Source organism: Natrix helvetica (assembly GCF_964273705.1).
Source record: "Natrix helvetica genome assembly, chromosome: 15".
NCBI lineage: Eukaryota > Metazoa > Chordata > Lepidosauria > Squamata > Natricidae > Natrix > Natrix helvetica.
The window spans coordinates 6,763,337-6,791,074 of record NC_138565.1 but is presented as its reverse complement, the minus strand read 5'-3'; the positions used below and the strand labels follow the sequence as shown (position 1 = coordinate 6,791,074).

The window sequence follows — 27,738 nt, the reverse complement described above, 5'->3', positions numbered from 1 at the left end:
GGATTTGTACTCCTGGCAGACAGCTGGTCGTTTGCGTCCTTTTGGAGGGTCGTTGAGGCCACTTGGAGGTTTGTCTGCGTCCTCAGGGTCACCCGAGTGGTTCAAATGGATGTGGAGCCTTGTTGGAACTGTGGAAAGATCTAACAGTCTACAACACAGTCCAAGAAGGCTCCACATCCATTTACACCACTCGGGTGACCCTGAGGACACAGAGAAACCTCCAAGTGGCCTCAACGACTCTCTAAAAGGATGCAAAGGACCAGCTGTCTGCAAGGAGTGTAAATCCTTCCATTCCCCACCATCACCCAGTCAGAGCTGAAGAATCTTCTTGGATGAGAAGCAAAATGTCTTCAAAGAAGACACAAATAAACCCCCAAGTGGCCTCATCGACCCTCTAAAAGGAAGCAAATGACCAGCTGTCTGCAAGGAGTGTAAATCCTTCCATTCCCCACCATCACCCAGTCAGAGCTGAAGAATCTTCTTGGATGAGAAGCAAAATGTCTTCAAAGAAGACACAAATAAACCCCCAAGTGGCCTCATCGACCCTCTAAAAGGAAGCAAATGACCAGCTGTCTGCAAGGAGTGTAAATCCTTCCATTCCCCGCCATCCAGTCAGAGCTGAAGCAACTTCTCGGATGAGAAGCGAAACCTCTTCAAAGAAAAAACAAGAAAGCCCAGTTGCCTTCTGAAAAAAAAACATCTTTGGGACACAGTTAAAGCCAAATGAAATGGGCTTATAATGCTCTATAGCAGGGCGTCTCCAACTTGGGCAACACTATGACTTCAACTCCCAGAATCCTTCAGCCAGCCAAGCACGGTGTCCAATCTGCATCATGGCTGGCTGAGGAATTCTGGGATTTGGAGTTGTAAAGTTGCCAAGGTTGAAGACCTGTGTTCTATAGAACAGAGCCCCGCGTTGGGCGACATTTCCTCACATGCTGAGATCTTTCTCCTCCTTCATCCTTTCAATATTGCGACGGAGGACAGTGTTCTCGTGTTCGGTCTCCACCAGCTCTTGCGTGACCTCGTCCAACTCGTCCTTCTGCTCCTCCAGAAGACGTTTGGCTACACAGCCCGTGGCAACAGGCTTTGGCATCTTGACCTGCGGACAAACCTGTGAACAAGAGTCAACGCGACAGTTTTTTTCCAAAGCAGCCCAGAAACTAGCGCTCGCTCGCTCAGGAACGCTGGTCATTTGCAGCCTTTTAGAGAGTCGTTGAGGCCACTTGGAGGTTCATCTGTGTCCTCAGGATCACCTGAGCGGTGCAGATGGGTGTGGGGCCTTCTGGGTTTCTGCCCCTGCGCTCCCTTCACTGTTGACCCTGTCGACACCAAGTGGCCTCAATGACTGTCTAAAAGGATGCAAATGACTAGCGGTCTGCGAGGAATATAAATTCTTCCATTACCCCATCATTCAGTCAGAGCTGAACGAACAGAGCTGAACAAATGAATTGCCACCCCTTCAAGGGCAATTCAAGGGCAGTTCCCCCACCTCGTTTTTCAATGTTCCCACGACATTGAGTAAGCTGTCGATCTTCTTCTCGTATTTGTTCATCTTGCAGTGAATGGCGTCCTCTTCGTCGGTGGAGAGATCACTCAAGCGAAGCACAGACAGCAACTTGTCGGAATCTGGAGGGGTGATTTCCAGGCGATGGGTCGGTCCCTGATTAAGGGTGGCAAGAGCGAAACAGGATAGAGCCCAAAACCCCGGAGCAGCCTCCCCTACGCTGGCTGCCCTCCAGAAATCAAAGCGGTGGGGAAGAGCGGGAAGTCTGTCGGGGAAAGAGGACGGCAGAGGGAGCGAGTGTTGTGGCCCGCCAGTGGAGGTGGCAGCAGAGTCGGACAGTGAGGAGGGTTGGGGAGGAACATGGGCCAGTCCTGGAATCTGGGGAAGGCACTGATGAGGTTGGAGGCAGAGAGGGGGCCAGGGCCGTCTGACAGTTATCAGTTGCCTTCAGAGTCACACATCAGGGAGGCAGAAGAACAGCTGGAGCCTGTTCCCAGTGTGAGTTGCCAGACGAAGGGAGCAGCTAAAGAACAAGGGTCGACTTGGGAGTAAGGCTACAGGTGGATGATGAATGGCCCCTCCCAGAGGAAATAAAAGAGGAGCGAAGGGGGAGTGGAGCTTGCAGGAGACAATTAGTTCGCTTAATTGGTTCCTGACTCTCCGAGACTCCTGGCCAAGTTTTGCAGAGATCGGCCTGGCAGCTCTCCAAGCCAGATAAGGTCGGTGACCGTAAATCCTCCCTTGAAAAGCTGGATGTGAATGAGCTGAATTCACAGTAAATTAATAAAAGGGTTTTTTGTTGGAGTTTGCTTCATGCTCTTGGGAAGCTTAGGGCAGAACAGCGACCAACAATCGAAGGCAGCTTCCATAGCTCGCCCCGTCGACAGAAGGTGTGCTAAACACACAGGAAGAGCACTGGGATGACTTAGAATAGAGCAGAAGCCGCTGTGGGACTTTCTACGAGGGGAAATACAATTTGGATAGCCCTTGACTTCCAACAGTTCAAGGGACTTGGGACTGTTTTTCACAATTAACCAACGTTACACCCCCGTGGTCACGGGATTAAAATTCAGGCACTGGGCAACTGACTCACATTTACGACCACTGCAGTGTCGCGATTCCCCTTTTGCGCCCTTCTGACAAGCAAAGTCAAGGGGGAAGCTGGATTCGTTTTAACGACCGTGCTACTAATTTAAATACTGCCGGGATTCACTTAACGACCGTGGCAACAAAAAGGTCGTAAAGCGGGAGACAGCTCCCTTAACAACTATCTCGCTCAGCGACAGAGATGTAGGAGGGCTCAATTGGGGTCGTAAGTTGAGGACTACCGATAATAGACTGTTAGCACAGGGTGTTGAAGTTAAATTTTGCTGTTGGGTTTCACTTGTTAACTGTGTTTAGTAGATCGATGCCAGGGCAAGCGGGTGGGATAAACCGTGTTGTAGAACCTTTTAAATTTTGCGTGCCTGCTTTGCAACGTAGGGGGACGGGGACGGGAATTATCTCTGAATTTATGTACCGTATTTTTCGGTGTATAAGACGCACCAGGATTTCGAAGAGGTAAGTAAGAGAAAAAAGTTTTTATCTTTCCCGGCCCCCAGGAGAACTCCGCATGCTGCAGCGGGGCTGAGGGAAGGCAAAAACACTGCTTTTGCGAAAAACGGCAGAAAAGGGGTGTTTCTTTCAGAAAAACAGGATGTTTTTGCCTTCCCCCAGTCCTGCTGAAGCCTGCAGAAAGGCCCCTGGAGTGGGGAGGGAATGGAGATTTTACAGAATCCTTCCCCTGGAGTGGGGAGGGAATGGAGATTTCACACTATCCTTCCCCTGGAGTGGGGAGGGAATGAGGGTTTTTCAGTATCCTTCCTCGTGAGTGGGGAGGGAGTGGAGATTTTGCAGTATCCTTCCCCTGGAGTGGGGAGGGAGTGGAGATTTTGCAGTATCCTTCCCCTGGAGTGGGGAGGGAGTGGAGATTTTGCAGTATCCTTCCCCCAGTAGTGAGGAAGGAACGGAGATTTTACAGTATCCTTCCCTGGAGTGGGGAGGGAATGGGGATTTTGCAGTATCCTTCCCCTGGAGTGAGTGGGAATGGGGATTTTGCAGTATCCTTCCCCTGGAGTGGGGAGGGAATGGAGATTTTGCAGTATCCTTTCCCCAGGAGTGGGGAGGGAATGGAGATTTCGCAGTATCCTTCCCCTGGAGTGAGTGGGAATGGGGATTTTGCAGTATCCTTCCCCTGGAGTGGGGAGGGAATGGGGATTTTGCAGTATCCTTCCCCTGGAGTGAGTGGGAATGGGGATTTTGCAGTATCCTTCCCCTGGAGTGGGGAGGGAATGGAGATTTCACAGTATCCTTCCCCTGGAGTGAGTGGGAATGGGGATTTTGCAGTATCCTTCCCCTGGAGTGGGGAGGGAATGGAGATTTTGCAGTATCCTTTCCCCAGGAGTGGGGAGGGAATGGAGATTTCGCAGTATCCTTCCCCTGGAGTGAGTGGGAATGGGGATTTTGCAGTATCCTTCCCCTGGAGTGGGGAGGGAATGGGGATTTTGCAGTATCCTTCCCCTGGAGTGAGTGGGAATGGGGATTTTGCAGTATCCTTCCCCTGGAGTGAGTGGGAATGGAGATTTTACAGTATCCTTCCCCTGGAGTGGGGAGGGAATGCGGATTTTGCACTATCCTTCCCCTGCCACACCCACCAAGCCCCGCCCCGCCCACCAAGCCACGCCCACAGGACCGGTAGTAAAAAAAAAAATGAATCGCACCACTGGCCAGCTCCCCCCTCTCCTCCCCTACCCCCCAGCGGGCTGCCAAGCCGTCACCTTTTGGGGACCGCTAGTTTAGACAGACACAGCCACCCTGCTTGTGGCAAGGTCCCCGAAAAATCCTTCGAATCCCGGCTCTCCCTGGGAAGAGAGAAAGAGAGCCGGCCCGGCTGCCGGGAAGGGGGTGGGAGGTTGGGGTGTTGTTTGCCTACCTCCCACTTGTATGATGATTCTCTGCAAGATGTTTTGCCTGGGGGCATCCAGGGGACTTTAGTTTTTACTCGGACACTACGGCGCACATTGACGGTATCCCCTTTCATTTTCTGCTTGTGCCTCTGCTGTGGGAGAGGAGTGGGGGGGGGAGGAGGAGAAAGGGAGCTTTTGAGCCTCGGCGCCCTCCCCCTTCCCTCCCTCCCTCCCGGACGGGGGAACCGCGGCGGGGCGAGACTCTGCAAAGCAAACCGTGGCTTTCGCCCTCCCTCCCTTCACTCCGCCCGCCGCCAGGAACTGTACCACAGAAAAAGCGCCACATTCTACATCACAGATCAGTCTCAGTTATCACGCTCAGGAAAAAGAAATATAGGTACCGCATAGCTAGGAGAGTATGTGGACAGGCTGGCAGGAGCATGGGGAGGGGTCAGCCAAGGCCATTGTGACATCACCCAGGTGGCCATGCCTCTTGTGATGTAAAGCAGGCCCTTAGTTACCCTGGGAAGATTAGATTGGGGCAATTTGGAGCAGGGGAGGGGGCAGCCCTCCCCTGTCTTCTTCAAGCCCCCCTCTGTCTCTCCACCCCCCCATATCATTTAGGCAAGGTTTCTAAGGAGAAGTCTGTAGACCTCTCAGTGTAGGCCGTTCAGTTAAGCACAGCCACCCAAATTGTGACTTAAGCCCACCCAGTCGAGGACCGGGAGCGTGGGAAAACCCCGGGGATCCGAAATAATTCCTAAGAACTTTTAATTGGTTTTGGACCTCTTCACAGGGTGAACTATTAAACAGAGTTTTATTCCCTCCATCCGCCAGGAGCAACTTGTCTTCCCCTCCATCCTCCGGGAGTTAGCTGATCGATAGGAAATTCACACAACCCCGCTCAGAAATGTTATAGTTTTTTTTCTCCTCCTCCTCCTCCTCCTCCCAGCTTTGTCCTCTGTCAGCTCAGGGACAAAGCTCCCCTTGGAGGGACTACAGAAGAGAACGAGCCAGGATGCGTCCTCCTGAGGAGCAGAGCTAATTCTGAGCCAAATTCCCATGCAAGACATTTTGGATGGAGAAAATTGGGCCACGGCCACAAACAGGTTCTGAAATAAAGGGAAAGGTTCCCCTCGCACATCTGTGCTAGTCGTTCCCGACTCTAGGGGCCGCTGCTCATCTCTGTTTCAAAGCCAAAGAGCCATCGCAGTCCGAAGACGTCTCCGTGGTCATGTGGCCGGCATGACTCAATGCCGAAGGCGCAGGGAACGCTGTTCCCTTCCCACCAAAGGTGGTGCCTATTTTTCTACTCGCATTTTTGACGTGCTTTCGAACTGCTAGGTGGGCAGAAGCTGAGACAAGGAACGGGAGCTCCCTCCGTTACGCGGCGCTAGGGATTCGAACCGCCGAACCACCGAGCTTTCTGATCGACAAGCTCAGCGTCTTAGCCACTGAGCCGACCGCGTCCCGAAATACTAGTCCCGATTTTATACGGTTACGGACAATTTCCAGCGGGAAAGAGAGAGGAAGCTTCAAGCGGAAGCAGCAACAGAGCGAGTTAAGCTGGCACAGACACCGAGGAGCAGCCACAAAGCAGACACTGGCCTTGCAGGGGGCAGAGCTCGGGAGGGTGCCCGGCTGCCCCTTCCTACCTGGTTTTTGGCCGACGGTGGGGTTTTCTGACCCTTTTTAATATGGACATGGACAGGGGTACTTTCATCCACATGGACGTGCAAGGGGGGAGTGGCGGAACGGCTCTTCATGCTTCCTCCCGGGAAAACAGGAAAGGGCATTCAACAGAGTGGAAGGGGCAACCTGCGAATAAGTAGACTGGAAATAACAGGGGTGCCACCGAGACAGAAAACAAAATACCCCCAACAACAACCGGCGCACCGGCCTCTCTCAGAAAGGAAGAACTTCAGCAACTCTCGGCCTTTGGAGCCGTTTCCTCAGACCTATGGAAGAAAGCGTCCACGTTCCACCAATTTAACCCGCCACAGGGCCACATCCTACGAAAGAGGCACGCGTCTCGTCTCTACAGAGCACGGTGCCCTGATGTGCTTCAGCAAGCGATGAGCGCAAGCAGAACAAACCTTAAAGAGAATTGTAGCCTTCCCGGGAAGAAAAGGGAGACAGATTTAACAGAGTTGCAAGGGACCTTATAGGTCATCTAGTCCAACCTTATTGGGACCTTATAGCTCATCTAACTCAAGCAGGAGACCCTACCCTATTTCGGACAAATGGCAGGCGAGTCTCTTCTTGAAACTTTTGCTTCCCTTTCTCATTTCATCACGGCTTCAAAGTTTGATCGGAATCCTCTCCGGCAGCTGATGTCTCTTGTTTGAACCAGTTCAAATAAAGCAGTTTGAAATCAATCTTTTTTTCTTAAAGCTTCCAAGTTCTCATCTGGCTAAGTTGTGACGTAAGAGGCTGTATCAGACGCAAATTACGTTCTCTTTTTTACTAGCATGTCGCAACGATGCAGTAGAAATCCAAAACCTTGTGGCGTCAGCTCAATTTCAGCACGCCTCGGGGTTTCGTAAAATAGGAGCACTAAGTAATTGTTCATCTATTTCAAGGGTCCAGCAACCCAGCATGTGACTCTTTTGTCTCTCTGCTGCGGCTCCCCGTCGCTCAAAATATGCGTCGCAACCGACAATGTGAGACATCCGCCAGCACGCGATTATGATTGAGGTTTTCGACCTCGGCAGGCCAACCGTGGATAAATCCAAGAAAATAAAAGTTTCAGGAGGAAACAGAACCTTTAAAGCAGTGTTTCTCAAACTTGGTGACTTTAAGTCCTGTGGACTTCAACTCCCAGAATCCCCCAGCCAGCACAGCTGGCTGGGGGATTCTGGGAGTTGAAGTCCACAGGACTTAAAGTCACCAAGTTTGAGAAACACTGCTTTAAATCAACGATGTAGGCTCGTTTTGTGGGCGCTCAGGAAACAGTCAGGTTTTGTGGCTTGTGGCGTTTTCTTTTGTGTGGGAAACTGGTCCCAGTGGCTCTTTTGAGTGTTTAAAGTTGCCGACCCCTGATCTACCTGAACAATTACTTCAACAGGTTTGTGTGTATACACACCCGTTCCATAAACACTCTCCTGCCTTTGAAGTCTACCATCGTTTGTCCCTAAGACACACAACAAATGGAGATTTCTCCCCGGAGGGTCGTTGGCTATCACAAAGCTTCCTAGAAGCCATCCAATCACTTATAAACAACGCCATCTGACCCTGAAACGAAGCAACCCCATTAAAAGAAAGAAAGAACGAAAGAAAGTTAGCGCGGTTATTTCAAGCGTCAAAAGGGACTTCACGGGAGGCCCGGTGGGCGCAGAAACCTACGGATAGTGCTTCGCTGTCTTGGGTGCAGGGTTTCTGGGTTGTGATGATGATTCCGCTCTTGATCGATGGGGACAATCTGGAAGAAAAAAGAAAAAAGTTAGCGCCTCTTCCAGGAAATTCAGCGCTCGTTTTTCCACGGATCAGTTTTTTTTTTTTTGAATGTCACGTTTTAATTCGCAATGTTCACAGGCGGTCCTCAACTAACAGCAGCTCATTTAGTGACTGTCTGAAGTTACAACACTGGAAAAAGGGAACTTATGGCTTTTTTTTTCTTTCCTTACAGCTTACAATTTATTTTATTTTATTATTTTTTATTTTATTACACTTATAAGCCGCTCCCTCTCCTCTAAGGGACTCGGGGCGGCGTACAATAAATACATATCATATGTTACACAGGAGGAGGTATAAAAACTCACAACAGCAATTTTAAAATAACACAATAATTACAATAATTAATGGAGTTAAAAACATTAAAATACCCTAAAATTTAAAATTGCCAAGGGGATTAGAGGATAGAGCTATGGTTACGCCAGGCCGGCTAGTTGGAACAGGTGGGTCTTGAGTTTCTTGCGGAAGGAGCGGAGATCAGTAGTAGTCCTAATGTCGGGGGGGGGGAGGTCATTCCAGAGGGCTGGGCCCATCACAGAGAAGGCCCTGCTCCTTGCGCCGCCCTCTGGCACTGCTTCGTGGACGGCACCCGGAGGAGTCCCTCCCTGTGAGAGCGAATTGGTCGCAGGGATGTATGGGGCAGGATGCGATCCCGCACTGCAGCATCCCTATGACATGCGATCAAAATTCAGACGCTTAGCAACGGACTTTATATGAAGGTTGTAGTGTCCTGGGGTCACACGATCCACATTTGCGACCTTCTAACAAGCAAAGTCCGTGGGAAAGGCAGATTCATTTAACAACCAAGTTAAGAACTTAACAATTGCATTGATTCATTAAGAACCGTGGCACGGTCGATCAAAGTGGGGCAAAACTCACGTAACCTCTGCCTTGCTTAGCAACAGAAATTTTGGGCTCAATTCTGGCCACAAGTTGAGGACTACCTGTATTTCTATTACTCATCATCCCACAGATTTTTGGCAAATGTCCATCCTGCCTTTGAAATCGAGTTAACAAGAGATCCCACTTTCCCCTATCCTTCCCCACGTGTAATTCCGTGTTAGTGGTTCATTGTATATATATGGATGGATATTTTTTTTAGGACTGTACACCTCCCAGAGTTACCTTGTGATAAGATGGTCGGCCAATAAATTTAATAAATAAATAAATATAATAAGTGAACAAATAAATATGGATTGGTACAGATAAGAGGAGATAGAGAGTAGATAGACAGAGAGCGAGATTAGATAGAAGACAGACAGAAACAAGACATTAGATAAATGGTAGATGATATAGATAGATAGATAGATAGATAGATAGATAGATAGATAGATAGATAGATAGATAGATAGATAGATGGAAGAGAGAGATACTGTAGACATATGTGTGTGTGTGTGTGTGTGTGTGTGTGTGTGTTGTATTTGTGCTGATAAATATTTGGGGACACAATACATACATATGATAGATAGATAGATAGATAGATGATAGATAGATAGATAGATAGATAGATAGATAGATAGATAGATAGATGATTTTTAAGCTCTCCTGGTAGGAAACGAAAACTTAATGGTGAAGAAAATACTTTTTTACAACTGCCTCTGTTAGAGAAAATAGAAGATAGATAGAAGACAATAGATAGAGGATAGATAGATACAGAGAAAGGTAGATGATAGAGATAGATAATAGAAGACAGGTAGAAGATATTAGATGATAGATAGATGATAGAGAAAGACAGATGATAGAGATAGATAATAGAAGACATTAGATAGATGATAGATAGGTAATAGAAGACAGATGATAGATAGATAGATAGATAGATAGATAGATAGATAGATAGATGAGAGATAGATAGATACAGAGAAAGATGAAAGATCGTAGAAGACAGATAGAAGACATTAGATAGATAGATGGATAGATAGATACAGAGAAAGATGATAGAGATAGATAGATAATAGAAGACAGATAGAAGACATTAGATAGATGGATAGATGGATAGATAGATACAGAGAAAGATAGATGATAGAGATAGATAGATAATAGAAGACAGATAGAAGACATTACATAGATAGATGGATAGATAGATACAGAGAAAGATAGATGATAGAGATAGATAGATAATAGAAGACGGATGAAAGACAGATGTTTGATAGAGATAGATAGATAGATAGATAGATAGATAGATAGATAGATACACACAGAGAGAGATGATAGAGATAGATAATAGAAGACGGATGAAAGACAGGTGTTTGATAGAGATAGATAGATAGATAGATAGATAGATAGATAGATAGATAGATACACACAGAGAGAGATGATAGAGATAGATAATAGAAGACAGATAGAAAACATTAGATAGATGATATAGATAGAGATGATATAGAGATACAGATAGATGGAGAAAAGAGATTAGATAGAAGACATTAGACAGACAGAGATAAGAGATCAGCCACAGTTCGGTCTGTCAGTCATTCCTGGTCAGACCGAGTCCAGAAACCTTCCATACTATAGACTTCAGATGCGGAAGCAGAGCCTCCCTGTGCAGGGGCAGTCTACCCGAGGAGGAGGAGAGCGAAGGGGCGGTTTGGCCCGCGCGGCTTCCCGTCGCTGACATTCCTCCCCTCCCTCCCTCCCTCCCTCCCCCACTCGGGGCCCTGGCTGGGCTCACCGTGAAGTTCGCAGATGACCGCGGAGCCTCCTCCTCAGCACGTCCTCGAAGCCGTGGATGAGGCGGCGGTAGCTGCCCACGCTACCATGGAGACACGGGAGCCGGGGCGTGGGCGGCCGCGGCCAGAAGCCGCCGCCGCCTCCCCCGCCGCCGTAGCAGCCGCTGCCGCCGCTGCTGTAACACCGGCAAGCTCCCGCCGCCGCCGCCGCAGAACAGCCGCCGCTCAACGACCCGCAGAGCAACTTCCGGCTCCGCCTCCGAGACCCCGCCCGCCGCTCCCCCATTGGACGGTTTAAACCCCACGCCAAACGGCGCCCGCCCCGCACGCCCTCGTGACCGCCTCCGCTTCCGGCTGGACCGCGCCTGCAAGCCCGCCGCCCGGCTCTCGCCCTTAGTCCCGCCCTCCGTTGCCAGGAGACGCCGCGCGGGGCGTCACAAGGCGCGTCCGGCGAGAGGGAGGGGGGGGAAACGCCCAGACGCCGTTGCCGGGGAAACGAAGGGAGGGGCGGGGAGGGGAGGAAAAAAAAACTGACAGGCCTCGGTTCTCTAACGGCTCTGGGGAAAACCTGGAACTGGAATTACGGCCGTCGGATTGGATTTGGGGTGGGAATGTAATCCTTTCTGGGCTTGGGGGACCGTAGTTCCCATCATCCCCTACCACCTTGGCTCCATCACATCAAGGGCTCTGTGGGGAAAAAAAACCTGGACCTGGCAGCATCTGTTTGGATTGGACTTCATTCATGCTAGGCCCTGAGGGAATTAAGACCCTTCTGCGGTTGGGACCGTAGTTCCCATCATCCCCTACCACATCTGCTCCATCACATCAAGGGCTCTATGGGGGGAAAAACCTGGATGCATCTGTTTGGATTGGACTTCATTCATGCTGAGCCCTGAGGGAATTAAGACCCTTCTGGGTTCGGGACTATAGTTCCCATCATCCCCTACCACCTTGGGTCCATCAGATCAAGGACTCTGGTGGGAAAAAAACCGGACCTGGATGCATCTGTTTGGATTGGACTTCATTCATGCTGAACCCAGAGGGAATCAAGACCCTTCTGCGGTTGGGACTGTAGTTCCCATCATCCCCTACCACCTTGGCTCCATCACATCAAGGCCTCTGTGGGGGGGGGGGGAACCTGGACCTGAATGCATGTTTGGACTGGACTTCACTCATGCTGGGCCCTTCTGCGTTTGGGACTATAGGTCCCATCATCCCCTGGCCAATCAGGCATTATATCAAATCGAGCAATTACAATCCAGGAATGTATTATATGGATCATTCTTATTTTGAGATTTCTATGTTGACTGTATTATAACTACCCAGGTATTTTCGATGGCGAAATGGGCAGCATATGAATTTACTACATCAAAATAGATAAATTATACCATCAGCACCGCAATGGTGTTTTAAATGGCTCTTTAAGGCTTCTCCCATGTTAAAAACGTGTAGAATTAAACCCCCCGAGAGACACAAAAGCATCGCACACAAGGTGGGCTTCATTAGGGCTTCGTAGCAGCTTAAGAGGGGCGACATTTTAATCAGAATTACAATAAAATGTTCCCTTGGTGGTGCTGACAATGGACCTTTGTGATGGTTTGAGTTCAACATGACAAAGAGTTTATATAAACCTGATTGTGGTTTCTATCTTGTGATATTTGACTATGCTCCAGTCAATAAACCCATAACGTAAGAGCTCTAACGTAGAAGCTTCTTGGAGAAAAAGCAAAATATCTTCCAAGTCAAAGTCCAGTTGAAAAAAAAGCACCTTTGCCCTAACTGATATTTCTGACCTAACCACCATCTCGGAGGTAGAACGCCCTTTTATATGAACCCTGAGGGTCCAGAGCCTTTCGCTTTCAGCCAATGAGAGGAGGCGGCCTCAGGCAACCACGTGGCTATTGGTCTCCCTGCAGGGCACGAGGACCAATCGTCTCACCAGATAAGTGAGCCAATGGAGGAGAGAAGTCTGAAGCTGGGCCACCAATGAGGTGAGTCCTGGCTTGGCAGAGAGGGGGGCGATGGGGGGGAGAGAGGGTATAAAAAGGGGTGCAGCTGCCAGCAGGAGCCATTTCCCCCCTCAGAAGAGCTGGAAGTCAGAAGGAAGGCTAGAAGACTCTGAAGGCAGCAGAGGGAGAAGGCAGAAGACTGGAAGAGGACTTGGAGAAGAGGAAGATCTTGAGCTGAACACAAAGAAGAGACCTGTGGGTCATCTACAGCCACACCAAGGAAGAACTGCGGGGAGGAAGAAAAGTGACACCACCAAGTTCAATCCCTGAGGAAAGAGAAGAAGTCACTATAGGTGTTCAAGCTGAAGTGCTAGACCAGTGATGGCAAACCTGTGGCATGTGGAGCCATGTGAGGTGGTGTCCTGTCAGCTGGCCAGTGTGTGTGCATGCGCTAGCCAGCTGAGTTCACCCCTTTTTAAAGCCATTTTTTGCCCTCCCCAGGCTCCAGAGGCTTTATAGGAGCCTGGGGAGGGCAAAAAGAGCCTCCCCACCTCCTGAGGCCCTCCAGAGGCTTGATGAACTTCTGTGAAGCCTCAAGTGCAAAAAAACACCCTACTGGCAAACTGGAAGCTCAAGAATGGACTTCCTGTTTGCTCGGAGGGTCGTTTTGAGTGCTCCAAAGGGATCTGGGAGGCCACTGGATGGTCCCTGAAGCCTTCAGAGTGCTCAAAATGACCCTCTGAGCAAACAGGAAGTCACTTCTGGTTTGCTTGGAGGGTCATTTTGACTGCTCTGAAGGCTGGCCTCTGGAGGGTGTTGGGGGTAGAGGGATGGGGGAGGAGCCTGGGGAGGGTGAAAAAAGCATGTAGAAATGGGGGGAAGCACCTGTGCACACATGTGCACTGGGGAGGTCATGCATTGCATTATGGGTGTAGCATGCCTGCACACAATCCCTGTGCTTCCCCCCCCCCCCACTTTATGGCATGCGAGCCAAAATAAGGTTTGCCATCACTGAAAGGGCCAGAGAAAAGCCACTGGGAGGACCAGAGAGAGAACTCTCCACTTTCATTCAGCTTGGCACTGAAGTCCTAGAATCGGAGGACCAAAGAGAACATTAGGGAATGGCACTTTGGTTTGGAGCTGAAGTCCTAGGCAGGGCCACAGAACAGTGGCTATTGTGAGGACCAGGAGGAGAACTTTACTTGGGGAAGCTCTAATTGGCTTAACAGCTTTCAAAGCCCCTTCCCTGAGTGCCTCTGCCCACATTTACCATAAGTCCCATTCTTTGAAAGTTTCAGTGAAATAAAAATGGCACACTAACAAAACACTCTTGATCCTTTTTTTCTATTTGGTGTGCGAGCAGGGGTCAAAGTGGGAAGAATGTGCAAACAGTGGCATTTTACACCCAGCAAATACACTTGGCAGTTTGGTGGTTTGAATCCCTAGCGCCGCATAATGGAGTGAGCTCCCATGTGTGTGTGTGTGTGTACACACACACACACACACACACACACACACACATAAATACATACATATATATTTGTATTTTCATAGAAACCTTTTGCAATAGGAAACCATGCCAAGTCACAGCAGCCAAAACAAAATCCATTTTATTGTAACTTTTGCTTTCCTGAGCTTTGTTTAAGGTTTTGCCTCCTCACACAACCAGTTTAGGGATCACCCAGAAAAAGGTAGAGAATTATTATTTTTTGCCTCAAAATCTGCCTCTCAAAAAACGACTGGCTTCCGCTGGCAGATCAAAAAGCCACTTTGAGAAATCTGTTATCTCACTACATTTCTCAAAAAACCTATGTCTATGTTTCTCATTTCATACACAAGGCAATCGCTCATTTGACTTCCATTTACTTCTCAAATGTTATGCTTGAGGCAGGGATGCTAACTAAGCAAAGGACTGTTTCACTAAAACCACCCACAGCTTTGGGAGCTGTTAGGTGACTGCAAATCCTTCTGACCAAGATCACATTTTAATTTCACGGGAAGGATTTGAGTCGCCAATTCTTAAACACGTCTATCCTCCTCCTCTAAAATGCTCGAAACATAGAGCTGTTATCAACGTGGCAGGTCATTTCATTCGCGAACAAGCTCTCTTGATCTATCAAAGCCACAGGAAATAAATTTATAGGCTAAAACTAGCGCGCAGGAATGACACCTGAACTATTCTGGCATTGGTACCAAGGACCCACTTTTTAAGGTTAGCTAAATCCCGAGTTTTCCCTTAACATTCTAAGGACAGGATCTTATATCCCCTTTTCCCCACATGTCTGCGCCCAATTTCCTATTTGAATCAGAATAAGACACCCCCCCCCCCAATTGCACTCTTCAAAACTGTACAGTAATATCGTAAAAGCATCGTATGTGTCTATAATGGTCGCCTATAAATACCCAAGGGATTGCAATTCGAAGAGAAACTCTGCCTCCGTTGCAAATCAATCCTGATTTAACAGACACCCCAGGATATATAACCGTTAAAACCAATCACCAAAAAAAAACCCAAGCATTTCCTTCCGTAAACTGGTTCTTAGATTAAATTAAAGCTGCTGGAACGAGGCAGCGTTTGGGACAATTCAAAATGTTTTGAATTGCTTTCTTCTTAACAGCGTCCGAGCATCCGTTTCCTTCCATCCGCGCTTGAATTTCACGTTTTTCCAAAGGGACTAAGGGAAGATAGTTGCTTTTACCTCAAAACCCAGCTTCCAAAGAACACAGCCTCTTTCTAACCTCTTGCCTAAAATCAAAATAAATCCGTAGCTCCGTTCTGCTTGCTTGGGATTCTCCCCGTGATGTAGTCCTCTTCCGGTCCAATGCGCAGAACTACGCGGCGTTAAATCGAAACAGCTTTTCCCTAGGCAAGGCGAAACCTTGCTCCTCGAGGCTCAGCACCGTGCCCAGCTGGCTGCCTCTCCCTGCCCGATGGCATCCTCCACGCGTTGGTACCAAGGCTGGATCTTGGTGTGCTCCATCACGTCGCCAAAAGCTTCTAACCCTTCCATAACCCGTAGGACCCCATAGACTGCCTGAGCGAGAGAGAAAAAGTGAAATCAGGAGCGAAGCATGGAACCGTTCTCTGAAAAGTAAAAAGAAGGACTTTGAAATAATAATAATAATAATAATAATAATAATAATAATAATAATAATAATAATAATAATAATAATAATAATTTATTTGATTAGCCGCAACCCTCTCCCGAAGGACTCGGGGCGGCGTACAATCAAAACGGATAAAAATACACATAAAACAAACATACATACAAAAAGACAGAGACATATACATATGTGCATGGAGGAGAGTTGACTTACAAGTGAAAGACAAATTAAAAAACACAATTTAAAATCCCCTTAAATAGAATTACTAAATTAAAAAACCCATCAGGAGCGTTACGAAGTTATGATTGAGCCAGGCCAGCTATTTGGAAAAGGTGGAAAATGAAAAGAAGGACACGGGAGCAGTGTTCCGATATCTCAGAGGTTGCTACAAAGAAGAGGAAGGGGTCAACTTATTCTCCAAAGCACCAGAAGGCAAGCACAAGAAACAATGGATGGAAACTAATCAAAGAGAGAATCAGCCTGGAATTAAGGAGAAACTTCCTAACAGGGAGGACAATTAACCAGTGGCACAGCTTGCCACCGGAAATAGTCGGCTCTCCACCACTGGAGGTTTTGAAGAAGAGACCGGACAGTCACTTGTCTGGAATAGGGACTCCTGCTTGAGGAGGGGGCTGGACTAGACGACCTCAAAGCTCTATTTTGATTCAGGTTGTAAATTGCGCAGTGGGTTTTTCCACCCAGGTCTTCCTCAAAAGGGGACCAGCGGTGGATGAGAAGCCCACTACTATATAAGTATTCTACATTTCTAGTACGTAGTTTCCAAGTTCAAAATCCAGAACTCTTCCATCTACCCACAAACACAAACCGTGCAAGGAAACGGACATTCAAAGCAGGCATCGGACCTCTAACCCTTCTTAATACTTTTAAGCCGGCTATAAACCAGGACAGCATGCAAAATAGGGCCCGCCCTGAAGATAAACCGTCTGGGAACATGGCTGAGGCTTAGCCCGCATAGTTCGCGGCCCCAGGACTCACATCAGAGGCACGTTATCTTTCTGCAAACAGACAAGAAACTATGGATGGAAAGCAATCAAGGAGAGAAGCAACCTGCAATCAAGGAGAAACCTCTTAATTTGCAGGCGGGATTAGGGCCAAGGAGAAGGGAGGAATCTAAAAAGCCACACTTCATGTTTTATGCTACAGGAAGATGTCCCAGCCTTGGGAGGTTCGGAAGGACATGATTTGGGCGAAGTGAGATGTGTAAGAAGAGTTGTCATCTCCTAAAACCGAGAAGGAACACAAGGAAGAAGGGACACAACCTCTGCTGTGCATTTGTGGAATACAAGAGGGACTTCCATCTATTCCACATTTCCCACCTCAAGATCTTCTAGGCAAGGAATGCCACCATAAGTCACGTCAACCACATAACTTAATCCACCCATGGAACAGAAGTTGCCTTCGGAAGTTGTGGGAGCTTCATCCCTGGAGGCTTTCAAGAAGAGACTGGACTGCCATCTCTCAGAAATTGGTGTAGGGTCTCCTGCCTGGGTGGGAGGGTTGGACTAGATGACCTACAAGGTCCTTTCCAATTCTGTTAATCTGAATCTGTCTAAGATGATCCAAGGTCTGGAGACTAAAACATACGATGAATGGTTGCAGGAACTGGGCATGGCTGGTCTAGGGAAGAGAAGGACCAGGGGAGACAGGAGAGCAGTCTTCCAATATTTGAGGGCTGCCCCAGAGAGGAAGAAGTCAAGCTATTGTCCAAAACACCTGAAGGCCAGGCAAGGAATAATGGATGGAAACTGACCAAAAGCTGAAGTTCAACAGGTAAAGCGGGGAACGGAAAGGCCGCATTTCGTTAACAATTGGGCAAAGCAAAGGGTGACAGCTTCAGTTTTAATCAGCCGTGGCCTCATCTCTTTACCAAATCGGCGAGGTTAGGATGGTCTCCTCCCATGAATTTCCGGTGCTTGCCAACAGCCTTCATCCAATCGTTGACTGCCTCGTACAAGTCTTGTCGGACATCGTCCCGCATATGATGCCTGGATCGAAAGCAAAGATCTGGGGTGAGAGACCCATTCTTTTTTTTTCTTTTTTTTAATTGAAAAAGTTTTATACAAACACATTTTCCCCCCTTTTTACCCCCCCCACCATATAATGTAAATCACATACAAATACTGTACCCCCTCCCCTCCCCCCGTCTTAAGGTAAATTATTCATTCAAATATTGTACCCCCTCACCTCCCAACAATCATAATATAAGTTTCTCTTAGAGTAGCAATAGCCCATTAATCCCATCTTCTAAGTTAATTGAACATATATAAATCATGATATAAATTTCTCTTAAAGTAACAGTATTTCATTAATCCCATCTTCTAGTTTAATTATACGTATATATTACCCCACCCTCCACCCTAACCCACCCCCACCTCCCACTCAAACCCACCCCCCTGACTTCCGCTATACACCACTCTAACAATTCCAAGCATCCCATGTATTATTTACTCTGATCCTCTATCAGTCTAAACATTCTTACCTAAAGGCTACATAGTACTTCCTAGTCTAGAGACCCATTCTTCTATCTGTGTGCAACCTTGGCCCGTGGACTCCAACTCCCAGAATCCCCCAGGCAGCATGGAAGGAAGAAAGGAAGGAAAGGACGTAGGAAGAGAAGAAGGAAAGGAAGGGAGGGAGGGAAGAAGGAAGCACCAACCTTTTCTTCAACCTCTTGCTGACGAAGAACATGGCGGCCGCCCCCACATATTTGGCGAAAAAGCCTTCCACCAGGCCAAACTTCCCTTCCCGCACGATGTAGTCGAAGGACGCCAGGGCTTCACCCAGCGTGCGGTAAACATTGGGAGAGATCAAGTGGACCAGCCGATCGTCCACCCATTTCCGCCATTTCATTTCTTCCCTGGAAAAAAAAGCAGGAAGTTGAGAGAGTCCCACCCTTGGTGGTTTCGGTTCCCTCCGGATTTTTGCACCCTCCCTCTCCCCCTAAGTTCCATTTTTACAAAATTCGCCCCCCCCCCCCAATTCTCCAAGTGAGACCCACTTACTTCCTTGCTTCCTCGACAGGATAAACGCAGAGTGCCTCCTTGCTGTCCAGCATCAACCAATACTTGTTCCCAAACTCGGCCACCTCCTTCCCTTCGCTATTTGTGGCTTTTATGGAAGGGTAGTAAGAGGCAATTTCTTCCAAGCTCTTCCTAGAAAAGAGAATTACATCCCCGTCAAAGCAGGCTCAGATCCTTCTTTCATAATAACAGTTTACTGGCCAGATGCCCTTCCTGTTGCCAACGCGGAGTTTTGTTCAGCAGATGTATTCTCATTGTGCCCAGAGAGAGAAATATCTGCCCTTACCTAGGATCGTATTGTGAGGCGAGAGCGCCACCTCTGGGCCACGAGCACCATTATATTTTAATACAAACGTGCATTAAGATTACAAAAGTTTGATGCCATCGTCAGCGGGTGCCAGAGCGCTGGAAAATGGCCTGAAAACAGCCCAAAAAACAGCCGAAAATCCAGGCCATTTTTGGTACCATTTTCAGTCCATTTTTCATCCATTTTTGGGGCGTTTTTTGGGGGCCAAAACAGCTGGGAAAATGGCCTGAAAATGGCTCGAAAACCGGCGTGAAAACGGCCTCAAAACCAGCCAAAATACAAGCATGCGCACTTCCCAGCTAGTCTTTGGGTGTCTGGTTCTCCGGCATGCGCACGGATTATACATGCAGGCGCATAGCAGTTTGGGCACTTGGTGCTGAAAAGGTTTGCCTTCGCTGCCTTAAAACCTCTCAATGTTAAAATATAAACCTAAACTCATTTGGGGGAAGGAGAACAAGAGGCGAAGAAGGGAAGAATTCTTAAAAAAGAAAAAAAAGGCAGAAAAATGATCTTTTTACCTGGATATAAGGTAGCTTTTAAGGGTGCTGATGATCACGGAAGAATCGTTCAGTTGCTGGAGGGAAAAGAGAATTAATGGTTCACATCCATAAACTAGAATGCAACACCTGTTCCTCACGCTTAGCTCAGCTTTTATTCCCCCCAAAGAACTTTTTATTTATTTTGTTATTCTCTTACATACCATTTTAAGTATACGTTCGCATAATTGTTATTCTTCTTTACATTTGTCATTCTTCTACATTTATTATTTCATTTAATAGGTTATAATATACAGTTTGAGTTCCTTTATTTACCATCCCTTCTTCCTGTTATAACACAACCATATTTTCCCTTTCTTTTCTCCCTCCCTCCCTTCTCTACTTCCTTCCTTCCTCCTCTCCTTTCCCTTCCTCCTTCCCCTATTTTTCTCCTACTCCTGCTCTTCCTCTTCCCCTTCCTACCCTCTCTCCTTCTCTTTCTCTCCCTTCCACCCTCCTCTCCTTCCCCTTCCTTCTTCCCTTATCTCTCCCCTACTCTTCCTCTTCCTCTTCTCCTTCCTACCCTCTCTCCTTCTCTTTCTCTCCCTTCCACCCTCCTCTCCTTCCCCTTCCTTCTTCCCTTATCTCTCCCTTACTCCTGCTCTTCCTCTTCTCCTTCCTACCCTCTCTCCTTCCCTTTCTCTCCCTTCCACCCTCCTCTCCTTCCCCTTCCTTCTTCCCTTATCTTTCTCCTACTCTTCCTCTTCCCCTTCCTACCATCTCTCCTTCTCTTTCTCTACCTTCCACCCTCCTCTCCTTACCTCTTTCTTCCCTCCCCTTTCTCTCCTCCTCTCTTCCTTTCTTTTTCTGTTGTTACAGGTGTCTCTTTCAAATCTCAATTTATGTTTTCTTGGGATGGTATTTCCGCAAACCCAGATCTTAGTTTAATATCATTTCTTATTCGCTTTCCTTCGCTCATCTATCCTAACTATGTTTTTTCCCCTTTTATATCTCGCTCTTGAATATATACTTATATACTTATATATTTAATATTTTATTTTCTGTTTTCCCCTTCTTCCGTATACCATATATATACCGTAAAGCCTACAAACTTGAAATTTGGCACCTATGCTCCTTTTGGCTTCTAGGTGCTCACTAAGAAAGGATTTTTCGAAACGACCATCATTAGTATTTCTTATACAGTAATTAACACACTTTGATGCTAAGGAGTTCTACTCCCCCTCCCCACCAGAAAAGAACTCTGTTCCAACTGCCAGTTGCCTCACATTCTGTTACCTCAGTTTAAACTGGCAGACGTTCCACTCCTTCACTCAGGAGTGACCCGAGGCTCCCTACAGTACTAAACGTCGGTACCTCACCATAATCTCTACACCTTCCACGTATGGGACTGCTTCCGGACTCAAGGCGGTGGGAGCGATATTCCCTTATGTGCTTCAATCACCGACCACCACTGAGCCAACGGATTGTAAACCGGGTTTCTCCTGCATAGCCCGATCACATAGTTTCGTCGCAAAGCACGGGTACCCAGCTAGTACAATATATACCAAGCAGTCCCTTAAAGAGGGATTGGCTAACTCGCCAACTCACCAGAGTGTTCTCCGTATCGATGAGGAGAATGGGGACTTTTCTGTAGGAGGAAAATTTGATTTCTTTTCTCATGACCGGGTTCACCTCCACAATGTCATACGGCAGCCGGTGATAATCCAGGAAAGCTCGGACTTTGCTGCAGAACGGACAAGTTTTATACTGATAGAGCGTCAGATGGAGATGGCTGTCCGGCAGGATCTAGAAGGGAATTCAAGATATATCCAGCTTCGGGATATTTGCTGGCAATTCCTTCCCCCCCCGAATGAAAACACACAACCCAGGGAAAACTCTCAAACACAACCACTCAAGTTCTCCTTCCCTAAGGTAATGGTTCCCCTCGCACATATGTGCCAGTCGTTCCCGACTCTAGGGGGCGCTGCTCATCTCCGTTTCAAAGCCGAAGAGAGAGCACTGTCCGAAGATGTCTCCGTGGTCATATGGCCGGCGTGACTCAATGCCGAAGGCGCACGGAACGCTGTTCCCTTCCCACCAAAGGTGGTCCCTATTTTTCTACTTGCATTTTTATGTGCTTTTGAACTGCTAGGTGGGCAGAAGCTGGTACAGGTAACGGGAGCTCACTCCTTTATGCTGCGCTAGGCATTCAAACCACCGACCTTTCTGATCGACAAGCTCAGCATCTTAACCCACTGAGCCACCGCCTCCCTACACGCCTTTCCTATTCCAACCAAAAAAATGTACCAATTCTCTGCTTTTGCAAAATGCTGCAGGGCTCCAATCAGCTGACATTCTTGAGCCCTGCCAGTTGTTAAGCCCCGTGGACTTCAACTCCCAGAATTCCAACCTGCCTTCCTGTCTGAATGCATGGGAATTCTGGGAGTTGAAGTCCAGGCAGCTTTAAAGAGGCCAAGGCTTGAGCTCAGCAAAAAGAATTAAATTAAAATTAAAAGGCACCTTTGAGGGTGGGGGGGCTGCTTTTTTTGGGGGGGGGTCCTGAGGATGCGGGGGGGGGGTAGGAAGAGACACCAGGTTGCAAGGTCAAGCCCCCCATCCCTCCCTTCCCCAAGTACCCAACCCGCTGCGCCCCATGGGAGTTGCAATCCCCCCCCAATAGGTATTGCAATAGGTAAATGCAAGAATTGCAACGATTCCAAAATGCTTGCACATCTGGCGCCCCCCCCGGGTCCTCTTTTACCCCGTCCCGGTGCTGCTCGGCCAGCTGTTCCTGGGCTCCGAAGCGGCGGTGCAGTGTGTGGCCGGTGCCCACCGCGGCTCCCAGGGCGAAGGCGGCCCCCAGCCAGACCCTGGAGGAAGGCCGGCTCCAGCCTCGGCCGGGCCTCCCGGAGGAGGAGAAGCCGGCCCGGGGCAGCCGCCGCCACGCGCTCCTCCCCAGCCCGGCCCAGCCGTTGCATGCAAGCCGCGCCAACGCCATCTTCGCCTTTTGCAAGGAGGGAGGCGGGCGGGCGCCAGGGGAAACCCAGGGCGGGGGAGGGAGGGGGAAGCTTTGCAATTAATGCAAACCCCGGTTGGGTTTAGAAATCCCTTTCCCCGCAAGATGCATCCGGCCCGGGGATTGCAAGCCTGACACGCGTTTGCATTCTCACGTTCAGCCGCTCCCTCGGCGCCGGAGGGCCGATCCCTTGCGCCTTATTCTTCTTCTTTTGGTTAATGTAAAGCGTGCTTTGCAATAGCCCCCCCTCCTTTCGCTTTCCCCGTTTTGCACGGGTGTCGTGTGAACGCGGCCGGCTTGGGCTCGAGGCTTGCCTTGGGGTGGAAGCTTGCGGGTTTGCAAGGAGGAGGCCTCGGAGGGAGAAGCGTGTCCCCCTCCCTCCACCCCATTTGATTATCCCCTTTCTTGGAAAATAAAATGATTTTTTCCCCTATTTGTTTATTTCGCTTTTATTATTCCGTCTGTACACGAGATGTAAAGCGACTCGCCCGCCCGCGTGCATTCAGACCGGCGGCCTGCCCGGGAACCATAAACTTTAAAGCAAAGGAAGGGGCGGGGTTTCTTAAAGGCGCAGGCCCTGACCTTCGGAGGTGGTCAATTTCTAGGCTGATTGTACCGCCCCTTTTTTAAAAAAAGGGTCATTGATGATCCTTAATTTTAAAAAAAAAGGGGGGGGGGTAGAATGAATCTTTTGTTTGCTGGGTGCCTCCTCCCTAAATTAACCCCCCCTTTCCCCCCCAATTAAATCCCATTGATTATTGCGCATCATCAGTTGCCATGAATGCAACATGAATGCTAAATTAATATTTAATCTTTGATGCAATGGTCACGATTTTTATTATCTGGGGAGGGTTGGGGGGAGAACAGGGCGGGGCTTGTGAGGAAGGGGGCGTGGCGTGGCCCTCTGCGACATTGTCTCCGCCTTCCATCCGGGAAGTGGTGGGCGTGGCTTAGCCTGGGCGCTTCCCCAGCCGGGATGTCGGGTCCGAATGGGGAGCCGCAGCTCCACCTGGGGCGGGGCGGCGAGGAAGAGGAAGGCTACGAGGAGGCAGGTAACATTGAGATTCCTTTGCAAGGGCAGATCCCCCCCCAGGGGATCACTCTCTGGGGATGGGGGGGTTTGGAGAGGGATCTTCCTTTGCTTACTCCCACCCCAGGTGATCCCTGTGCGAGGGGATCTCATGGTCATCCCTTCGCGAGATTCATGGTGATCCCTGTGCAGTGGATCTCATGGCGATCCCTGTGCGAGGGGATCTCGTGGTCATCCCTTCGCGAGATTCATGGTGATCCCTGTGCAGTGGATCTCATGGCGATCCCTGTGTGAAGGGATCTCGTGGCGGTCCCTGTGTGAAGGGATCTCATGGTCATCCCTTCGCGAGACTCATGATGATCCCTGTTTGAGGAGATCTCATGGTGATCCCTACGCAAGGAGATCTCATGGTGATCCCTGCACAAGACTCATGGTGATCCCTGTGGAGGGGATCTCAGGGTGATCTCTACGCAAGGGGATCTCATGGTCATCCCTGCAAGTAGAAAGCCCTAGCAGACCCAGGTGACCGGCCCCAGAAAGCCACTCTGTACGCCGGGGATGATCCTTTTGTGCCAGATGGGCAGCCGTATAAATAGGATTAATACATCATTTAATACCTGGGTTTATGTCTCTTCAAGCTGGGAAGGGACGTCTGGAGGGTTTTAGCCAGTCTGCCAAAGGGAGGGGGGAGGGGGCTCATCCCAAAGCCAAGGAAGATGTTAAAACAGAACCATAGCATTGGAAGTGACCCCGGAGGTCATCTAGTCCAACCCCTGTTCAAACCGGGAACCTTAATATCGTCCCGGTCATTTTTTTAAAAAAAAAAACCTCCAGTGGATAAGAGCCCCTAAAAGACTCCAAGGAGGCAAGGCTAAAATAAACTTCACTGATTTATTTATTGCAAGGACTCCTCTGGTTATTTTATATCCGACGGCTTTTAATGGTGTTTCTTTTTTTAAAAAAAACAACACGTTTTTTACGCTGCGTGCACGCCCAGAGTCCTTCGTCAGGAGACGGGTGGCCAATACATTTTATCCATGAAATAATTGAAAGGATTAATAATTATCTAGGACTGATGACGTTCCCTAGTTTGGGCCATGAAACGCCTGCAGGAAAACCACCAAGCTCAGAGAGGATTAAGGACCCCAAAGTGGTCCTCCTCCTCCAAACCCAACTCCCTTCTAGCACTGATGATGTTACCTAGTTGGGTAACGAAATGTCTGCAACAAAATCACCAAGCTCAGAGAGCACCAAGTAACCCATAGTCGTCCTCCTTCTCTTCCTCCTCCTCCTCCTCCTCCTCCTCTTTCTCCTCCTCCTCTTCCTCCCAGCAAACCCCACTCCCTTCTAGCACTGATGATGTTCCCTAGTTGGGTCATGAAACGTCTGCAACAAAACCAGACTCAGAGAGCAACGAGGACCCAGTCCTCCTCCTCCTCCTCCCAGCCTTGCTGATGTTATCTAGTAGGGTAATAAAACATCAGAGATGCCTCATGTCAACCCCGAGCGACAAATATTCTCTTTTACGACTTAAAAAGATGTCGTTAGCGCCTTTTAGGCCTGGTTACCTCCCTTTCAAAGCACTTTGGCTTTTTCCTTCCCTCCCGGACAGAATACGCTGCCATCAACCTGATGCTGGACCAGATCAACTCTTGCCTGGATCACTTGGAGGAGAAAAACGATCATCTCAACAGCCAGCTGAAGGAGCTGCTGGAATCCAACCGCCAGGCCCGTCTGGAGTTCCAGCAGCAGCAGCAGCTCGGACAGGATGGGGCACCCCAAAAAGCCCAGCCGCATCCTTAAGGGTCGAAAAATCAACTTTGGAGACTTTAAAGCAGGGGTCGGCAACCTTAAAACATTCAAAAGAGCCATTGGGGCCCGTTTACCCCAGAAAAGAAAACCACAAAACCTGACTATTTCCTGAGCGGCCACAAAACTAGAATATGTAGTTGAATTAAATGTTCTGTTTTCTTCTGGAACTTTTATTTTCTAGGATTTAACCACGGTTGGCTTTAAACGGGGGGTCGAAAAGCTCATATTTTGAGCAACAGGGAGCCGCAGAAGAGGGATGGAAGACTACTGGAGGTTGAGACGTGAAAACTATTAACAAAATACTAGCTAAATGGTTAAAATTAGAGCATTATGTTAAAAAATGAAGTGACAATGAATATAGCTAGATAGATAATTGATAATGATATATACATATGTATTGGTTTGACAAGAGAAAATTTGGTATACATTTTTAAATGGTGACCATGAAAGGAAGTTTAGAAATTTTGTTATGTATGAAAGCCTATAATATTGAAATTGGATTGATCATAGATAAATAATTGATAATGATATAATGTATACATATATATTGGTTTGACGAGGAAATTTGCTAAATGGTCACCATGAAAGGAAGTTTTGAAACTTAGTTATGTATGAAAGCCTATAATATTGAAATTGGATTGATCATAGATAGATAATTGATAATGATATAATGTATACATATCTATTGGTTTGACAAGAGAAAATTTGCTATAAATTTTAAATGGTGACCATGAAAGGAAGTTTAGAAATTTTGTTATGTATGAAAGCCTATAATATTGGATTGATCATAGATAAATAATTGATAATAATATAATGTATACATATATATTGGTTCGAAGAGGAAATTTGCTAAATGGTAACCACGAAAGGAAGTTTTGAAACTTAGTTATGTATGAAAGCCTATAATATTGAAATTGGATATAAATTGTAAACAGTGATTAAGAAAGGAGGTTTAGAAACTTTGTTATCAAACATAATTAATTTTTATTTCGAACGTTTCACAAAGATACAACGTTGTTGGGATGATATTGAAAATAAATGGAATGCCATTATGTGATTTTGCTTCGAATTTTGGAATATTTGTTATAAAGGGATGTTAAAACCACTATAGTCATATGAAGGATGAAGGATGATGATAGTAACGTAGATAAAATATATTTGACGTCAAATATATAATTTGATACGGATTATAGGTGATGACTGTGGAAGGGGAAAGTTCTTTGTAACCAATTGACACACTTTTTATAATTTGTAATGGAATATGTTTTTAGGGTGTTTGGTGTGTCTTGTTTGTGTCTATTCAAAAAATATATTTTTTAAACAAAATGTTAAAAAAAAAAAAGAGGGATGCAAGAGCCAGAGCTGCTGACCCGCTTTTAAAAGATTGCAGCTCTCTGGCTGATGGAATTTCGCAGGCAGTTATATCTTCAATCCGGCTTTTAAAAAGTAATCACAGAATCTCATGGTTGAGTTTGAGAGATCCGGTAAATCCTGTCCGTGCTTCTAAGCAAGGGCTTTTTAAAATAAATAGGTGCGTGGTTGTGAGAATTGCCATAGGGGGAAGGCAGTGAGCGTTTTACATTTGACTTTCATTTAGTGACGGTTTTAAGTTACGGTGACGCTGGGGGGAAAAAAACCTGACTTGGGACCGTTTTTTCACCCTTGCGACCATTGCAATATCCCCGCGGTGAGCAGATCAAAATTCAGAAGCTTAGCAACTGAGTCGTATTTATGATGGTCCCAGTGTCCCCAGTGGGATATGATCCCCTTTTACAAACTTTTGATATGGGGGAAAAGCCATTTTAAAAACCAGGTTACTGACTTAACAACGGCAGGGAGTCACTTAAGAATCATCGCAAGAGCGAGCGTAAAAATTAGGAAAAATGTTTTTTAACAACTGTCTCGCTTAGCAACAGAGATTTCGGGCTCCGTGGGGGTCGTAATTCCTATAATTGGCAGCCACAAACCTCTCTTTATTTGGATAATTGGATAGAATTCTCGCGTTGCTTTGAATGTCTAGCTTAGTTTAAACCAGAATGGGTCTGATTGAAAAGACCAACATTTAGGGGGAAAACAGGCTATGTTTGGCCCTGAAGGTTTGCAAAATAGGCTAAGTTTCATGGTTTACCACTCCTGGCTGAACCTGTTGCACAAACCCTGGACAACATTTTCTTGCAATTAACTTAGTTAGATCATGGCCTGATGGTCACTGATTAAACGGAGCAGGGCACAAAATGTCTCAGATTGTCTTTCCTGTTTCAAGGTGCTTTATTCATTTTCTTTCGTTTTCTTTCTTTATTTTCCCTTCTCTTTCTCTTCTTTTTTCTTTCCCTTTCCTTCCTTTTTTTCTCTCTTTTTTCCCTTCTTTCTTTCCTTTTTTCCTTTCCCTTCCTTTTCTTTCCTTCCTTTTTCTTTCTCTTTCTTTCTCTCTTTT

General features: G+C 47.5%; 3 protein-coding genes across 9 annotated transcripts in view; 1 reads left to right on the top strand and 2 right to left on the bottom strand.

The window, feature by feature from the left end:
• ODF2 (outer dense fiber of sperm tails 2) overlaps positions 1-10,854 on the bottom strand; it is a gene marked incomplete at its 5' end in the record, with an annotated part of 34,746 nt that extends 23,892 nt beyond the window's left edge. The window contains 5 exons of one of the 6 annotated variants that reach the window (XM_081967456.1): positions 936-1,114; positions 1,493-1,663; positions 4,479-4,604; positions 7,798-7,873; positions 10,571-10,854. In XM_081967456.1, the coding sequence (XP_081823582.1) occupies positions 936-1,114; positions 1,493-1,663; positions 4,479-4,604; positions 7,798-7,873; positions 10,571-10,854 (836 nt within the window). Of the gene's footprint in view, positions 1-935; positions 1,115-1,492; positions 1,664-4,478; positions 4,605-4,853; positions 4,969-6,107; positions 6,219-7,797; positions 7,874-10,570 lie in introns of those variants that run through there. The other 5 variants (XM_081967457.1, XM_081967459.1, XM_081967460.1 and 2 more) reach the window with 5 other exon arrangements.
• Positions 10,855-14,109: 3,255 nt separating this feature from the next.
• On the bottom strand, positions 14,110-22,934 carry PTGES2 (prostaglandin E synthase 2). Of its 2 annotated transcripts, none has more exons than XM_081967169.1 (7): positions 22,777-22,934; positions 21,055-21,252; positions 19,489-19,544; positions 18,646-18,795; positions 18,300-18,500; positions 17,511-17,628; positions 14,110-15,552 (listed from the first exon to the last, which is right to left on the bottom strand). In XM_081967169.1, the coding sequence occupies exons 1-7, from the start codon at positions 22,849-22,851 to the stop codon at positions 15,412-15,414; spliced, it is 939 nt and encodes a 312-aa protein (XP_081823295.1). In that variant the 5' UTR covers positions 22,852-22,934; the 3' UTR covers positions 14,110-15,411. The 2 variants fall into 2 exon arrangements, with proteins under 2 accessions (XP_081823295.1, XP_081823294.1); XM_081967168.1 differs by lacking the exon at positions 22,777-22,934 and adding an exon at positions 22,208-22,529.
• A 460-nt stretch (positions 22,935-23,394) lies between these two features.
• On the top strand, positions 23,395-26,361 carry BBLN (bublin coiled coil protein). The gene is made up of 2 exons (XM_081967024.1): positions 23,395-23,514; positions 25,105-26,361. The coding sequence occupies exons 1-2, from the start codon at positions 23,439-23,441 to the stop codon at positions 25,293-25,295; spliced, it is 267 nt and encodes an 88-aa protein (XP_081823150.1). The 5' UTR covers positions 23,395-23,438; the 3' UTR covers positions 25,296-26,361.
• The last annotated feature ends 1,377 nt before the right edge of the window (positions 26,362-27,738 follow it).